The sequence below is a fragment of the Phytophthora infestans genome, genomic scaffold (assembly GCF_000142945.1).
Source record: "Phytophthora infestans T30-4 supercont1.3 genomic scaffold, whole genome shotgun sequence".
Classification (NCBI taxonomy): domain Eukaryota; phylum Oomycota; class Peronosporomycetes; order Peronosporales; family Peronosporaceae; genus Phytophthora; species Phytophthora infestans.
The window spans coordinates 220,562-237,365 of NW_003303756.1; the positions used below are offsets into that span (position 1 = coordinate 220,562).

Here is a 16,804-nt window from a genome sequence, read left to right on the forward strand (position 1 = left end):
GTACCAATTTTATGGACCTACATGCTTCAGCTGACAGAAATGCGTCCCTTAGATAGAATGACAGAGGACTTTTCCTATGTCTTCCTAATTATGTTCGCTCTGTTTCACAATAACCTCGTATGAGCCAGGATAGCTCACACAGAACTATTGTACTGATCGTCTTTAGCAAACGATTCCGCTTTTGCCATTGTGGGTCAACACGGGTTTTGCTTGTGTGGACCAAGATCATTTGGACAGGATGTCGGGTGGCTGCAATCAAGGTATAGGAGTAGCACGACTACGAAGGGTGGGGTTAAAAAACATTGATTGGTCTGCGGACACCAGCAAGCTAGCTGAAAGAAACAAAAACAAAAACAAGTAAATGTACAGCGCATTAAGTACTTGATTATGGACACCGATGAGTCCGATGAGTTTGTAGCTCGAGTGCTGTCCAATCCACAATATTCTTGAAAAGGGATATCCGGTGTTAACGGTGATAAAGTACACCCAAATCGGGCTATCACCAATTTAAGAACGGCAAAAATAATAATGCCAAACGTACATTCAGGAGCATCTATCGGCGTACCACGACGATGTACTACTAGTACAGACTCAACTCCCACAAATGATTTTCACGGGAGACTCGGTTGCGGCGATCATTTTTTATAAGAGCATTTCCTAGGCAAAAAATATATTTTGATTAAATATATGTGGTCCACATAATGTTAAAGACAGTCCAGGGACCATCAGCGTATCATGAAACGTACTTTAGCGGAGAATATAGTAAGTATTATTTAGAATATAATATTTTTAATTTCTAAGCTAGTAAAAAATATCGTATAAGCTTTAGAAAAAAAATCTACTATTACTACTTAATTTCGAAAATATTACTATTTATGTCAAAAATATCATATGATATTTGCTTACCATTAGCCCCTGGCCCCGATATAATTTATCATGAGTAAGTCATCCACCTTAGGCAGAAGATCTTGAAGCGACGCCAACAACCCAATTCATCTAAAGATGGAGGTGTACTACCATGAAGTCCGCGCGCTGCTGGCATTGGTGCTGCCAAGCGCACTCTCCACGTACTGCTACTTTGCTGTGTCTATTACTGAGCTGAGCGTCATGGGTCACTTAGGCGTAGACGAGCTGGCCGCGGTAGCGTACGCGCAACTGTGTCTGGATTTGTCCACACTCGTGTTCATGCAAGGCTTCAATGGTGGCATGAATTCGCTTTGCTCGCAAGCTTTCGGTGCGAAGAACTATCACTTGGTGGGCGAGTACACGCTGCTAACGAGTCTTCTACTCACGGTTGCGTGTGCACCGATGGCTCTGCTCTGGTGGAATCTCGACCGCCTGCTCCTAACAGCGGGTGTTGCGGAGCACGTGGCCTTCTTAGAGGACAGTACGGTCGACTTTCGTTGCTCTGGTTGTGGCCACGTAGCATGTTTCAAGTGCTTGCTAGTTCCTACCAGGCGCAATTCATCGTCCTTTCAACCGCTGTCTTCGATGTTCTCATGGTCATTTTCAATTGCTTCTTCGCAATTGGGCTCACGTATGGTCAATTTGGACTGCCCGAGCTTTAATTCATTGGTTGTCCGTTGGGGACGGCGGTTGCGGTGGCTCTAAGACTCGTGAGCTACGTTGCATACATGAACATCTATCACCGGTACCATCAGCAATGTTCGTGGCGCTGGGATACCCACTTTCTCAATAAAGAAATCGTCTGGAATCTGGTATTCGTAGGCGTGCCGCTCGCAGCCGGTGAGCTACTGGAGAATGCGCAGCTGACCGTGCTGACGCTGTTTGCAGCCAAGATTGGTGAGCTCCAGCTAGGGACGCACAACGCTATGATGGAGTTATTCTTCTTCGCTACTTCGCCGCTTTACGCTGTCATCGGTGGCTCGGTAACAAGAATGGGTAACCATCTTGGAGCTGGCCAGCCGCCGTACGCCATTGTTGCAGCCAGAATCTGTGGAGTTTGTATTGCCACTCTCACCGTGGTCAACAGCGTGGTCATCGTTAGCACACGGCGGCATCTTGGCCGAATATTTTCGGACGATCCGGCGGTCACCACGGCGTTCAGTCAAGTGTGTTCTCTGGCAGCGCTCGCGTATACTGTGCTGTCATTTTTCTGCTATGCTCTGGTGGGTAGGGATTGTCTTAGTCATGTCGCCCTCTAACTGAAAAATGCCCTTGCACAGGCCGTTCTGCAAGCTCAAGCACGACCAATGCCACTGGCACTAGGCATGGTTGCTGGTGCTTGGCTAGTCGGTGTTCCTTCAGCTTACTGGATGGGTGTTCATACAGCTCACCCCAGTTTACTGGGACTTTGGAAAGGTATGATATGCGGGTATACGGTAACGTCTCTCGCCAGCTTTTACCCAGCGTTTGTGCGGCCAAACTGGCAAGAGGAGGCCGACAAAGCTGTCGCGCGCTCACATTTGAAAGAAAAAGAGCTAGCCTCTCCTCAAGAATCAGACCGCTTGTTAGCGTAGATGCAAAGTTATAGTACAACTATAGAGAAGTGAATGCATCGTGTTACTCCGTTTGAGTAAATACCCAATATTTTCGTCCTCCGTTTAAATAAATACTCAATATTTTCGTCGAAAATACTACATGATGGTGGTGCTTTGATTTCTGCAGGTTTTATCTGTCAGCTACGGTACTTGTGCAGCAAAACGTACCGGTACAAACGTATCATTGCGGTTTTAGATTAAAAAATAGCCGGTTCAAAAATCTTTTTGTAAGGAGACCGGTTGGACACCAGTTATTAATCGCCTTTCAAGTGTTATCTACCGGTATTCTTCACTCCGTCAATATATCAGGTTTGCTCTTTAACCGTCTACTCTCTCAGAGATCGCTGCTTACAAGTAAGCACACAGGAATCTGATAATTGTTTCTGATCCGGATCTGATTGAAGAGATCATCAAAGTCACCGATGCGACTCTTGCCCCCGTTAGCGCTGCTGGCTTGTGCCATCAGTACCCCCACTGTCGACGCATCCATCCCGCGCGCCTGCTCCTCCCCGGAGCACCAGCAATTCGCCTTCTGCAATGCGTCACTATCGACTGCCGAGCGTGTCGAGGATCTCTTACGACGTCTCCCGCTGGATGAGAAGGTGACGCTGTTGACCGCCCGTGCCAGTCCCAAAGGTAACATGAGCAGCATCGGCCTGCCCGAGTACAACTGGGGTGCAAACTGCGTGCACGGGGTGCAGTCTACCTGTGGCACCAACTGCGCCACGTCCTTCCCGAACCCTGTGAACCTCGGTGCCATTTTCGACCCACGAGCAGTGTTCGACATGGCCCAAGTTGTAGGGTGGGAGCTGCGAGCTCTGTGGCTTGAAGGAGCTAGAGAGAACTACGCTACGGGTCCTCACCTGGGTCTCGACTGCTGGTCTCCCAATATTAATATCAACAGAGACCCGCGATGGGGGCGGAACATGGAGACCCCGTCGGAAGACCCTCTGGTCAACAGCAAGTACGGCGTGGCGTATACTAAAGGACTGCAGGAAGGAAAAGACAAACGGTTCTTACAGGCAGTCGTGACGTTGAAGCACTACGCCGCGTACTCGTACGAACACTATGACGGGATTGACCGGATGGCGTTCAACGCGGTTGTGTCGAGATATGACTTTGCTGACACGTATCTGCCGGCGTTTGAGGCGTCGGTTGTCCACGGTAAAGCCAAGGGAGTCATGTGCTCGTACAACTCGGTCAACGGCATGCCAATGTGTGCCAACGAGCAGCTGAACTCCAAGTTGCTGCGTGATGCGCTGGGTTTCGATGGCTACATTACCAGCGATTCGGGCGCGATCGCAGGCATTTACCATCAAAGACACTATACCAAGACACTGTGCGAGGCAGGACGCTTAGCCATCCTGTCAGGGACGGACGTCAACAGTGGGAGCGTCTACAAACAGTGTCTGGCGGAGCTTGTGACGAGCGGACAGTTGCCAGAGAAGGCAGTGGACGATGCCATGCGTCGGACACTCAAGTTACGCTTCGAGTTGGGGCTATTTGACCCCATCGACGACCAGCCGTACTGGCACGTGGCACCCAACGAGGTCAACACGGCGGAATCGAAGCAACTGAGTCTGGATCTCTCGCGAAAGTCGATAGTGTTGCTGCAGAACCACGGCAATATTTTGCCATTAGCCAAGGGCAAGAAGCTGGCGGTGATTGGACCTCACGCAGCGGCCAAACGCGCTCTGTTGGGCAACTATCTAGGTCAGATGTGCCATGGTGACTACCTGGAGGTTGGCTGTGTGCAGACGCCATTGGAAGCGATCACTATCGCGAATGGAGCCTCGAACACGCTGTACGCGAAAGGTTCGGGAATAAACGACACGTCAACTGGAGGCTTTGACGAGGCTGAAGCTGCTGCGAGGAAAGCCGAGACCGTCGTCTTGTTCTTGGGGATCGACACGTCCATCGAGCGTGAGGCGTGGGATCGCGAGAACATCGACATGCCCAATATCCAGATGCAACTACTGAAGCGCGTACGTCGTGCTGGCAAACCGACTGTTGTGGTGCTCTTTAACGGCGGCGTGGTGGGCGCAGAGGAGCTGATTCTACACACTGACGGTGTCGTGGAGGCGTTCTACCCCGGATTCTTCGGTGCTCAAGCTGTGAGCGACATTCTCTTTGGAGATGCGATCCCAAGTGGCAAGCTCCCCGTCACCATGTATCCGTCCAACTATGTCACGAGTGTGGACATGAAGAGTATGAGTATGACCAAGTATCCTGGTCGATCGTACCGCTACTACAAAGAGGTGCCGGTGTTCCCGTTCGGTTGGGGGCTCAGCTACACGAGATTCACTATGGCTCTTGACAGCTCAAGTGGTGTGACGGACCCTAGTGAACCCATTGTGGTAACGCGTCAATTGGACCAAACGGTCACTGTTATCCTCTCGAACGACGGAAATCTTGTCGGAGACGAAGTCGTATTCGCGTTCTTCCGACCTCTGAAAGTCAATGCGACCGGCAACGCAGCGCTACTGAACGAGCAATTGTTCGACTACCGTCGTGTGAGTCTACGCCCCACGCAGTACCGCAAGCTGAAGTTTCGTATCCAGCAGAGCACTTTGGCAATGGTTGACGACTCTGGCAACCAGGCAAGCTTCCCTGGATTCTACGAAGTGATCATCACCAACGGTGTGCACGAGCGAGTAACGTTTGCTATTCACCTGGTCGGGGAGTTTGAGACTCTGAGTGTGTTCCCGACGGATACTGGCTATGTCCCCCCGTCAACCCAGTCGGAGAATACGCCCATCCATCTGGACGCCATGCGCGCTTTTGAGGGTGTTCCGGCTCGACCTACTGACGAGAAGCAGCCCGAGGCCGCGGTTGCCTTGGCTTTTGACTAGCCTTGCCTTTGATGCCCCCTCCCAAAATGAAACTCGAGCGAGAAAAGCTGGACTGATAAACGTGTGTGAATCTTGCTGTACACTTCAGAAGTACATGCAGCTAAGAGGCAGCTTCGTAACAATGAATCGATCACTTGTCTCCCCCCAAAACAACAAAGTCCTCTTCGTTGATAACTCAATCTGCCAGTTTGATCGACTTGCCACATTAAAACCCACTGAAGACCTTCGGCTTGCGATTGTTGATATAGATAAATCTGTAAGAGATCTACAGAATCATTTTTAGGCATTGAAGTTCGAGCAAACTTCTTTCGTCTACGACGCTTGCTCATCAGACAAGCCTGAACGATCTTCACCAATCCGACATGCTAATTCAAGAAAGGGTGACCCATATTCGTCGCAGAAAAGCAGCGAGTGAATGTACTACTGAAGTACATGTACTGTACATGTATGGCGAGTCTATGGGGTGAACTTTTGGGTGAATCCTCAACGAAACGTTTTCCCAACCTTCACTTTTGCCGTGGGCTAGCGCCACAACCCAACTTGATCTTTTTGGGATCCTCCTGATTCAGCAGGCGACGAGAGTCGCGAATCTTGTGCTATAATACCAAATGGGATTAATTCTAACGCTTTTCTTCTTGGAAATTATTGCTGGCATTAGTAGTTTAAGGACCCCAATAGATCTTACTTGCAAAGTACTACTGTACCGAATTGTCCAATTCAATGATACCAATTTCCTGTTTTTTTAAACGGACTAGATCAAAACCATTGTACATGTACCAGATTGCATGCGCGTTAGCAGTTAAGCACGCATGATCTAAAAATCAAAGAGCCGCACATGGAAATTTTGAGTACATGTAGAACGCACAATACGTACATGTATGCGAAACAGTGTTGCCGGCAGCGATTACTCACTCGACGCTGGCTCGGAGTGCGTCGATGATCACAATCAGGCCGTGTCCATTGAATTTTTAATACTTTCAGTTTTGAGACAGGCCTCTCGCTGTGTTAAATGTACTTTGAAGTACCCGCTTTAGCAATCTCGACGCTAGGTTCTTGAGGCATGCGCGAGTACTGGTATTGCAAGACCCCCCAGTTGGTAGCGCTTGACCGATCCCTGTCTCTGCTCAGCATCAAAACTCGAAGTGCAACCGATATCCACTTAGGGTAAGGGTAAATATTTTAGTGTCTCCTTAAGCCGTTGTTGACCTGTTTTTTTATTTTTAGTATTGCGGTCTGGGAGAAACTTTATAAATTGATATCATGCAAGCACAAAAGAGACGAGTCCCGAGTCTGGCCGTACAGAGCATCATCAAGCGTCAGCCTTCGGTGTCATTGCGAGACATTCCTCATTCCGCCTATTGTCGTCCTGCGTTCTGCTTGCATTACATTAATATTCGTTTGCAGCGCCATGGCTTCCACGGATGTGCTCTCGGACTCGTACATCACGCTGACGCCCACAGCAGCGTCTGGCAGCCAGAGGGGAGGCGCACACTCGTCCCCCGCCAGCGACCTACTGGCCCGCAAATGGGCGGCGGCCGCAAAGCGCAAAGCTTCGACAGAGATCATGAAGGTGAAGGAGCCGGAGGAAGACACCGACCGGGACTCGTCGCGAACGGAGACTGACCGCAGCTCGGAGATTGACAATGGCGACGTGGTTAGCTCTGACGGAGACGACGTTTCCTCCAGCTCGCGAGTGATCCCAGATTCGGACGAGGAGGACGAGGAAGGCGAGGACGAAGAAGAGGATAAAGACGATGATGCCATACCGACCTACGTGTGTGAGTTGCATGACCCCAAACCAGTACTCATCGGTAAGTTGGTGGTTTGTTGGTGTCTGATAACTTGCAAGAGTTGCTGAGACCGCTACTGTACTGTGTTGTGCTCAACAGCCGAGCAGGTTCCATGCAACCGCGTGGATATCAACGCGTGTGCGGCGAGCGATGGAATCACAGAGACCTTGCCGTTCCGTTACGAGATTTCAGTGGGGCGTGTACAGCAAACGTTCGCGTGCCCGCCATCTAGAGCGTTGGAAGTATTTAAGAAGATTTCTAGCGACAAGAAGTGCGCAGATCATTTGCGATTCATTGAGACAAACTGCCTTAAGGACGGATTTATCGGATCCCTAAAGCGGATGTACGCGTCTCCGGAACAGATCTCGACTGAAGTGAAGGACGTGCTGGAGGCCATTTCGGACTTGGATCCAGTGCTCATGAACCCAACGTATCTGAAACTTGTCGGTGCGACGAAGGGGTCGCTTTTGTGTCGAGAAATTGAAAAGATCGTGGAATCACACAGCAAGGCGCCGGGTGCTGACGCCCCGTGTATGTGCGACACATACTACAAGTCAGTAAAGCGTTACGGCGACTTTTTCCGCGAACAGGCAGCCACAGCTAACAACCAGTACCGCCAATCCACTGTGGCCAGCGAGACGCTCATGAGGTCACGCGGCGTGTTGTCCTACTACACCGACACCATCTACATGTTGGACAAGCGCGAGTTCCGCCCATTACACGGACTCAAGCTGTGCAACGTTTACGGCTTTGGACGTCGCAAACTGTTCGAGATTGTGCGTGTGTCCCGGAAGCAATGGTCGGTGCGTCATGTTGCTTATGGCGAAATCTACACGCTGTCGCTGAAGAAATATGCTGGCGGTGTGCACCACATGGTGGCGGTGAGGCGCATGGTTCCTGACGTGCAGAAGGGAGGTCTACGCCAGGAGAACGTGTGTTTTGTCAAGAAATCCAAGAGCCAAGGGTACCGCTGCTTGCTCAACTCGGAGGTGATATCGCAGGGTAAAGTCACAACGTCGATCTCAATCCAGAAGCCCAAGTCGCCACCTGGGGACCCTGACTTCCACTACGTGACCATGAGCGAAGTGTCCGGTCCGTCGCCCGCGTCGATTTGCAGCAGTACACTCAGTGTTCCATTCGAGCGCTACAAGCACATCCAGCGTCTGAATGTGAGCGGTGGTAGTGACGTCGCGACGTACATTGCACTAGCCGCTAGCTACGACATTCTTGTAGGAGCACTGAGCTACTGGATGGAGCGCAAGTATTGAGAGCGCTAGTAATAGATCCTGCAGGGCTAAAGCGAGGTGTAAGTATAAGGTGTGCAAATATTCAAAGGTGTCCGCACCAGGTAATACCAACTATTGGAACAAAGGATTCTGTAGGAAGAGGCTACGTGTGTACACATGTTCCTACATGTATTGGCAGGCATCTTCGTTCCCACCTGAACGTTGACAACGTGACCTGAAGCTCACTCGTGATTTTTCTAGCGGCAGTTTTTACTCGAAACCTCGTCAGAGTTGGTGGCCAGCGAAGTCACATAAATCAACAGCACAATTGGTTGTTGCCGACGAGGTCTGCAGCGACTGGAGTGAGGTCACGTCGCACGAGGTGATATTGGTGACGGCGACAAGCGCAGCAGTGGAGGCGACGACAGCAAACTTCTTCGACGGACGCCGAGATGGCTGCCAAATTCACCAGCACAGCCTGCCACTTAAGTCATCTCGCAATTCGAGACGCCCGGAGTGCACTCTGAGCAAGTTCGCCCTGTACGCTGACTTCATCACCCCGATGGCCAACTACTGCGCTGACAGTACCTCCGCCAGTTCGTCTACTCGCTCGTCAGCTGGTACCGACTCGACGGCCACCAAATTAACTGTGGCCTCCGACCACCTCCGCTCCACGAGCTCAGCAGTATCAGGAAATTAACCGAACGACTGCAAACTCGCCCTCGTCTAGAGACCCATTGCCTGACGGTAGACGACACCGTAGCAAGCGGTGGGACGCCCCCGTCGTTCTAGCGACGCGAATCCCCATCGACCGCATTGAGATAGGTGCCAGCATCGGCCGCGGGGACTTCAGTGAAGTGTGGCCATTAAGATGTTGCTGTCAGAGAAGCGAATGAACTTGGCACACATCCAGCCGAAGGTGCGGTTGAAGTTGAGAAATGGGCAATCATAGTTTTGTGCCCAATTGTCGATGAGGACGGATGTCATGAATTGGTGAAATGCCAGATCCCTTCAACAATTCAAACATACATGTACTACCGGTTCGGATGCTGTGGGCAATGGCTTTTGCACCCCTTCGGTAGAGTTTTTTTTTCGAGGGGTAATATTCTTCCAATCAGATACGGTGGCCAATGACCATCGCACCACCAGTCCAAATTGCGATTTCTTTGCCACGGCAACCGCAGCCATGGCGAGCCCCCAGCTGATCAAGGAGATGGAGACCAAGTACCCGAATCTGAGCGTGCTACCATACCGCGCGTTGGCGCCGCTGCAGATCAAGCTGCGCGATGAAAAGTCGACGCCCACTGAGTTCAAATTCTACGCCGACCGCCTCATGCGGATCCTGGCCGAGGAGGGCTTGGCTGCTTGTGCCAACAAGACGCAGACAATTGTAACCCCAACAGGCGACTCATTCACGGGCCTCGTGCCAGCCGAAAAGGTCTGCGCTGTGTCCATTATCCGAGCAGGAGACAGTTTGCTGCAGTCCATCATCGAATGCGACCCCACGGTCTCTGTGGGCAAGATCCTGATCCAGCGTGACGAGAAGTCAGAGGACAAGCACCCGGTCATGTACTATTCCAAGCTCCCACCCAATGTGGAGAAGCTGGACAATGTACTGCTGGTGGACCCCATGCTGGCCACCGGAGGCAGCGTCAACATGGCGATCAAGGTGGGTCTTGCGAGGCTGAATGCTGGTAATGATGCTTGCTCTGACAGTGGGCTGTTTTGTGTAGACTTTGATTGACGCTGGTGTGGAGCAGAGGAAGATTACATTTCTAAACGTCATTTCATGCCCAGAGGGGCTCGCTACACTGTTCAACGCATATCCAGGTAAGTTCTTGCTCGGTAGATTATTGTCGTGCATGTTGCTAACGGCAGTGCGTTATCCGTTCTACAGACGTGAAGGTCGTGACTGCTGGCCTGGACATTGGACTGAACGCCTACAAGTACATTCTGCCTGGTCTCGGCGACTACGGAGACCGCTACTACAACACCGTTTAAGCGAGATAGAGGAAATAGAAACATAGGCAGACTGACACATGTAGATGTGGTAGTATCAGCATAGTACGTATGTGCCCTACCATTCATCCACCCAGTGATTGCTTTACCGGAAGTATTCCGCTTGCAAAGGTAGTAAATACGTACGAATGAATACAGTACTGCACCCCGTTTTCGCGCCCTTGGACCTTTGATAAACTTCCGGATGCATTTCTTCAAAGTTCGCAGTACATGCAGTACCTTCCAGAATGCATTGCTTGGTTCGATATGTACCTATTGGCAAATACATGGACGTTTCAAGATTTTTTTGAAACCCACTTCATTATGGTGGTAACGAACAGGATCGACCCTCAAAAGCCGCGTTCTATAAAGGGTGTCGTCAATGGCCTGATACATGTAAATATATGTGGTATAGTGCCTTCAGCATCAACAGTGAAAAGTAAGCAGCGCTTACCGACATCGAACAACTGCTCACAGCTACACATATTATCATAAGTTTATCGGATACCATGTCAATATTATGGATACCTACTAGAAACTTTCTAGTAGAAAGAAGTAGCAGCAGTTTTACATTCAGGTGGGACTTATCTCTGAAATCCGGCTTGTGCGTTTGGGGCTATCCAGAATTCAGTCAGCCTGATGGGCACATTTCCGTTTCGAAGCCATATTTAAATATGCAGGTCGAAACAGCAGCAGTCCCACAATCTCTTTTTAAAAACTACAATCTACTAGGCAAGGTATTATACTTATGTAGGAACCTCAGCCTGGAACTCAGAAGCTTTGTGTCATTCTGCCAACCGGGAGGCAAGGAGATAGCAACATGTCTAGTGGTCCGGACTACTGCGGCTGGGGCGCCAAGCAGGGCAGCAAGGTGCGCACATGGAAAAACCGCTACTTCGTTCTGCGTGGGCGAGAGTTGGTCTATTATTCAGGAGCCAAGAGCGATGGCAGTGGCGCTGGGGTCAATGAGAAGGGTCGTCTCAAAGTGATCAATGTGGACTACTCTCCCGACCGAAAAAACGGGCTGCTCATCCACGGAGAAGGAAAAGACCTTAAGATGACAACCGCCAGTGCGCAAGAGAGTCGAGTACTGTTCCGCAGAATTAAAGAAGCAATCGGGGAGCAGGAGACGAGCTTCAGGCTGTCAACGCCACAGACTCAACCGAAATTGGTCAAAAGGACCGTCGAAAAAGACGGTTGGTTACTAAAAGAAGAGCCGCAATTGCAAGCGTGGAAGCGAAGTTATGTCATACTCAGTGGTAGTTCAGTCGAGTTTTGCGCTCATCGGAACGCTGCTCCCGTTGATTCGCTGACACTAATGAAAGTGGAGGCAGATGAGACTAGTCCGCTGTCACTAGGACTCGTTGCCAGAGGAGGAAAAGTGGTTCATGTTGCAGCCGAGACGAGAGACGAGATCGAAGACTGGGATCGAGCTCTTGCGACTGCTATTGGACAACCGTTGGCTCTGCAACAAGTGACGAAAGTGCAACAAGACGTTGGGAACCAAGAGATGGAAAGTATGACTGACACAGATTTAGTCGCTCGAAAGTACTCGACGGCAGTGTGTGAAGGTTGGCTCGAGAAGCTTGGACAACGCAGTAAAGTCTGGAAGAAGCGATATATGTCGCTGGCGAATGGAATGCTAGAGTATCGCAAAGGTCCAATGGAGCAGCTGTCGGCAGAGCTCTATGTCACAGACGTCAGATACAGCAGTGAACACTTGGATGCTCTAGAGATTGAATTTGGCTCCGATAAAGCGCTTACGAACGGTGACACCATCTGTGTAAGAGCAGAATCCGTTCGTGAGCTGGAGAGATGGATGGGTGCACTTTGTGATGCTGTCGGCAAACCGCGACTTGCAGATTTTTTAAAATCGGTATCTCCATTGAGTAGCAGATCGAGTGAAGATCGACAGAGCAAACCTCAACTGCCCCCGTTTCCAAGAAACGTGTTGCATTCTCAAGACAGCGATAAGTCCTCGAGTAACACCCAACCATCAACCCCTGCTAACACTGATCGCTCTTCTGGCACTCAAGTTACTGTCTCTACAACTGCAAACCGTAGTAAGCGGGGATGGCTGTACGAGCAAGACGATGTCGCATCGTCGTGGAAGCTGAGATACTTTATTCTCAATGGAAACACTCTCCACCACAACAAACACGTCAATGGAACGTCAGAAACCCTTGGCAGTGTGGCCAGCATTACGCGTAACTACGAGACAGCGGGATTTCTGTGTATTCAATTCGAAGATGGCAATACTCTGAACGTGTTCGGCGAGACAAAACCCGATACTGATGCGTGGTATGCTGCTCTGTGCAAGGCGTCCTGGAGCTCAGCTGAGAACCCACCGGAAGGGATGTCAGTTTCCAATCAAGACGAAGAGGAAGAAGAGCTCCACGCTGAGAATGGTTTCCGAGGGTGGCTATTGAAGAAAGGGCAGAACTTCAAGACCTGGAAGCGACGCTATTTCGTGCTTGAAAGCAGTCGACTTGCCTACAGTGCGACGGCTGATAGCGAAGTTTTGGGCTCTGGTGTGGTGTTCGACGTTAACGTGGGGGATCTCCGCCCCTTTTGCCTCAACATTCGCTTCCAGAATGGTCGTCTTCTTCACGTCGTGGCCCCCACTCATGAAGCGTTCTCGAAGTGGTTTGATGTGCTCCGGAAAGCGTCCAATCTGGCTGAGTCGTTTCTGTCTCAAAGCAATGGGAAAGCTGTGTTGGATGAAGAATTCGACAATGATTTGGGGGAGACCGCGAACGACGTGGATGTGGAGTTTACGGAGCAAGACTACGCCGAGTACGAGATATCTCTGCGCGAAGGTGAAGGAGCCTCGATGTGGATTGCTGCCATGCAGAGTAAACCCGAGTACGATGCGATCAGCTCGTCATCTTCCGAGCAAGGCGACCAAGAAGCGGCTGCCGTGGAGGTACACAGTTCTATTGAGCTATTTACTCACGCAAGTGAAGCATCTTCAGCACCGCTGAATGAGGCACAAGGTTGTGTCGGGTGGTTGAGGAAGGAAGGCGGAAAAGTCAAGAGCTGGAAGCGACGGTACTTTGCGCTGTACGGCTCAAGGCTGAGCTACTACAAGAGTGAAAAGGGATCTCTATTACGCTCCGTTAGCGTCGTCAGTATAGAGCCACATCCGACAGTCTCACTGGGTCTGGTAGTGTCTACTCATAGTGGTCGAAAGCTGATCATGCAGGCTGATTCAAACGAAGAGTTTGACAGATGGCTCAGTGCCATTCAAGGAGCTGTGGCTGGAGAGAACGAGAGGAAATTGACAGTGGTGGAAGCTCCAATGATGAACGTGGTCAGAGACACCAGATCGAGTGACGACTTGAAAGCCTCAGTTAGCCACAGTGGGTGGCTGCAGAAAGAAGGGCAGCGGTTCAAGACGTGGAAAAGGCGCTATTTCACTTTGAAGAATAGCGCCTTGATCTACTACAGTGAGGTCGGAGGAGTAGCGCGAGGTCACGGCATGGTGAAAGGTGTGCATCAGGATACCAAGCCACTTACTCTTGTGATTGAGTTCCGTAGTGGCAAGACCATGCGTGTGACAGCGGTAAGTGAGACGGAGATGAACGCGTGGCTTCAGGCCTTGTCACGAGGTCGTACCTCCAGTAGTGTCATGACCGTTGTCTCGGAGATGACCGATGATGTGGTGGACTCGGAGAGTGACGAAGACGATCCAGAGCGTGCAGCTCGCATTAGTCGATTCGATTCGAGCGACTATATCAATGATACGATGACGAACGACACGATCATGCGTCTTCAAGACGAAGAAGGGAAGGGGACAATGTTGGAATCTCGCGTCAACATTTCTCGCTCTTTCAAGGGAGAGCTCACGTTTGACGAGGAAGAAGAAAAAGAAGACATGGGGATCAGCACTACTGGTGCAGATTACTATCGAAAACTACTCGCTGAAGATGAGCGAGTTCAACAAGAACGATCAGATGAAAACCTAGCGAAAGGAGAACCGCCGATCACCGGATGCGCGCCGTGCTGCACGGTGATGTAGGGATCATGGGCTTCATTGACGAACTCTGTACTCTAGATAGTACACTTCTACTTTTAGACGCTCATTTGTTTTTCTTGATTCTTACTTTATCGTTTCGGTTGGTGGGCCCCCAAATGTGATACACCAACTCGATCGGGCGTCAGGATGGACAAGAAATACGATTCCTGCAGCTACAAGGCGCGTCGTACGTTTCTCGGCGGGGAGTTTGAAGTTCGAGTGTTCGAAGTGGACGACGCTGGTGTTGCCGCGGTTGTCTTTCAGATCTCGCAGGATCATGGCCCACCGCTCAAGTTTTCGCGAGTGTTTACACGAGCTGAGCTGGACAAGGCCGGTATTACAAGAACCTTGGACGGTCATGTTTTGCTTGTGGACTCCCTCGAGCTGGTCGAAGACGCGTATTTTACCGGCAACGACGCGGTTACTGCCGGACAGAACATGTTGGCAGCATACCAGCTGTCATCCACGCTTCCTGGTATCAGCATTCCGCCGCCGATCGTGTCACACGAGGCAGCTCTGTCCTACTTTTCTCGAGCTCCAGTGGGGCTCAGTACGTGGAATAACAGCCGAGTACCGGAGGAGGAGAATCTGTTGGCGAATTTGGTAGTGAAGGGGCTGACGGAGTTATGTCGCGAGAAGCCACCGGGACTAGAAGCAGTCAAGTGGCTCGGTAACTGGTTTCTTGATCACAACCCAGCACAACCGAAGGTGGAAGTGGATGACTGAGAGCGGGATTTCATGGTAGTACTGCTAACAGAACAATGCCAACCCCACTTTTATAAAGCTAGCTTTGAATGATACAAAGATGGAGCAAATGCATGAGGTGTAATGCCAATCATGTATTCCAACACTTGTAATGTCTACAGCGAACCGTCGCGACTATTGACCCTCTTCACTCGACTCTTGCTTGAGGATTCGACAACCATGGCGGACGAGCTGCAGTCGTCCGAAGAGCTGGCATTTGTAGCTGAGGAGGTAGATCGCATCATTCTCACGTCCATCGAGAGCTGTCTGAAAGACGAAGTGTACGATGAGCTGAAGGTATCGCAGTGGGTCGACTACATCTGTGAGTCCATCATGAAAGGACTTGGTGAACTGCGGAAGCCGCTTAAGTACATCGGTGCGTAGCATCATACTTGCATTATTTACTGCTCATCCCTGATAACAGGAAGTCCAGTGAGCTGTCTTATCATGCAGAAGAATGGCGCTGGCGTGCATGCCTCAGTCTCCTGTCACTGGGATACCGTCACAGACGGTAGGTTGTGAGCCAGCTTTTATATTTTCTTAATTAACTAACACCACCCTTGTCATCTTCAGGTGCACACGTCGTCAAGTGGCCGGGCGACAAGCACAAAGATCACAACCGGAGCATGTATTGCATTACCACAGTGAGCGGGCTAAGCTTCTAACACGCAAAATACATTTCGTGTAAAAAAGTTTTCTGCTTCAGGTGCACAAAATTCTCTAGACGCTTAGCTCACTCGGTTTTTGTATCGTTCTTCACTAAGTACGAAACATCAGAACCTGATTTCCCACAAGAAAGGCATCCAATTCGAGTAGCTCACACCTAAAGTATCCAAGCGGGGAAGAATGGGACGCGAGGACCCCGTGACGTATGCTGGCTGGGTGTTTAAGGAGGGCAGTCTTGTGCGCTCGTGGAAGAAGCGTTTTCTTGTGTGCAAGCGCGCAGAGCTGGCCTACTATAAAAACACGGACGAAGAGAACCATGCGCAACTTTTGGGGGCGCTGACCGCCGCGCACATTGAGCGCCTGCCGGACATCACGAACGGACTGCTGATCCACGGCACCGAAGGACGTCAACTCAAGATCTTCACAGACACGAAGCAGGAGTATGACCGCTGCTACGAGGCCATTTTAAAGTATTGTAGGATGCAGAACCCAGGCGATGATGCGCAGCAGCGTGTGGGCTGGCTTGAGAAAGAAGGCCAGCACTTCCGTACGTGGAAGAAGCGCTATTTCGTACTCAGTGGTACACAGCTAACATACTCGGCCACCATGGGGGCTGAGAGATTGGGCGGTGGCATAGTTATTGGAGCCAGAAGGGACCCCACTAGACCCTTCACATTGGCAGTGACGTTCGAAGGAGGACGAGAGATGAGAGTTGGAGGAAAGTCTGAAGTGGATATTGACGACTGGCACAAGGCACTACGACGTGGGCTGCTATATGCTCAAGAACAGCGGAAGAGTCAGCAGGGACGCCCGTCGGTTGACGACGATCCCAGGAATGCCAGAGAGAGGGAGTTTAACAAACGACAGGCCAATGCGAGTGCTGCTAGTGCTGCCAGTACTGAGGTGACGGACGAAGAGGCCAGCTCGCTGTTTGGTGCGGCGCCTATCGATGTGGAAGACGCTCCTCCGTCGTATGCGAGTATCGCGGCGCATAATGATGAAGGTAAAA

At 50.7% G+C, this 16,804-nt stretch overlaps 7 protein-coding genes across 7 annotated transcripts; all 7 read left to right on the forward strand.

Moving 5' to 3' along the window:
• Window positions 1-1,107: 1,107 nt before the first annotated feature.
• Window positions 1,108-2,480, forward strand: PITG_02102 (Multidrug/Oligosaccharidyl-lipid/Polysaccharide (MOP) Flippase Superfamily; the record flags this gene model as incomplete). The annotated part of the gene is made up of 4 exons (XM_002907027.1): window positions 1,108-1,387; window positions 1,438-1,537; window positions 1,613-2,129; window positions 2,187-2,480. 4 exons carry the CDS (start codon window positions 1,108-1,110, stop codon window positions 2,478-2,480), a joined length of 1,191 nt encoding a protein of 396 aa, XP_002907073.1.
• Window positions 2,481-2,923: 443 nt separating this feature from the next.
• Window positions 2,924-5,353, forward strand: PITG_02103 (glycoside hydrolase, putative; the record flags this gene model as incomplete). The annotated part of the gene is made up of 1 exon (XM_002907028.1): window positions 2,924-5,353. One exon carries the CDS (start codon window positions 2,924-2,926, stop codon window positions 5,351-5,353), a length of 2,430 nt encoding a protein of 809 aa, XP_002907074.1.
• Window positions 5,354-6,761: 1,408 nt separating this feature from the next.
• Window positions 6,762-8,569, forward strand: PITG_02104 (uncharacterized protein; the record flags this gene model as incomplete). Its single annotated transcript, XM_002907029.1, has 2 exons — window positions 6,762-7,164; window positions 7,243-8,569. 2 exons carry the CDS (start codon window positions 6,762-6,764, stop codon window positions 8,409-8,411), a joined length of 1,572 nt encoding a protein of 523 aa, XP_002907075.1.
• A 986-nt stretch (window positions 8,570-9,555) lies between these two features.
• PITG_02105 (uracil phosphoribosyltransferase, putative) lies at window positions 9,556-10,370 on the forward strand (the record flags this gene model as incomplete). Its single annotated transcript, XM_002907030.1, has 3 exons — window positions 9,556-10,038; window positions 10,103-10,199; window positions 10,267-10,370. 3 exons carry the CDS (start codon window positions 9,556-9,558, stop codon window positions 10,368-10,370), a joined length of 684 nt encoding a protein of 227 aa, XP_002907076.1.
• An 817-nt stretch (window positions 10,371-11,187) lies between these two features.
• Window positions 11,188-14,442, forward strand: PITG_02106 (uncharacterized protein; the record flags this gene model as incomplete). Its single annotated transcript, XM_002907031.1, has 3 exons — window positions 11,188-12,190; window positions 12,275-13,287; window positions 13,357-14,442. The coding sequence occupies 3 exons, from the start codon at window positions 11,188-11,190 to the stop codon at window positions 14,386-14,388; spliced, it is 3,048 nt and encodes a 1,015-aa protein (XP_002907077.1).
• A 90-nt stretch (window positions 14,443-14,532) lies between these two features.
• Window positions 14,533-15,111, forward strand: PITG_02107 (uncharacterized protein; the record flags this gene model as incomplete). Its single annotated transcript, XM_002907032.1, has 1 exon — window positions 14,533-15,111. One exon carries the CDS (start codon window positions 14,533-14,535, stop codon window positions 15,109-15,111), a length of 579 nt encoding a protein of 192 aa, XP_002907078.1.
• Window positions 15,112-15,309: 198 nt separating this feature from the next.
• PITG_02108 (dynein light chain-like protein) lies at window positions 15,310-15,794 on the forward strand (the record flags this gene model as incomplete). Its single annotated transcript, XM_002907033.1, has 3 exons — window positions 15,310-15,505; window positions 15,563-15,640; window positions 15,703-15,794. 3 exons carry the CDS (start codon window positions 15,310-15,312, stop codon window positions 15,792-15,794), a joined length of 366 nt encoding a protein of 121 aa, XP_002907079.1.
• Window positions 15,795-16,804: the final 1,010 nt, after the last annotated feature.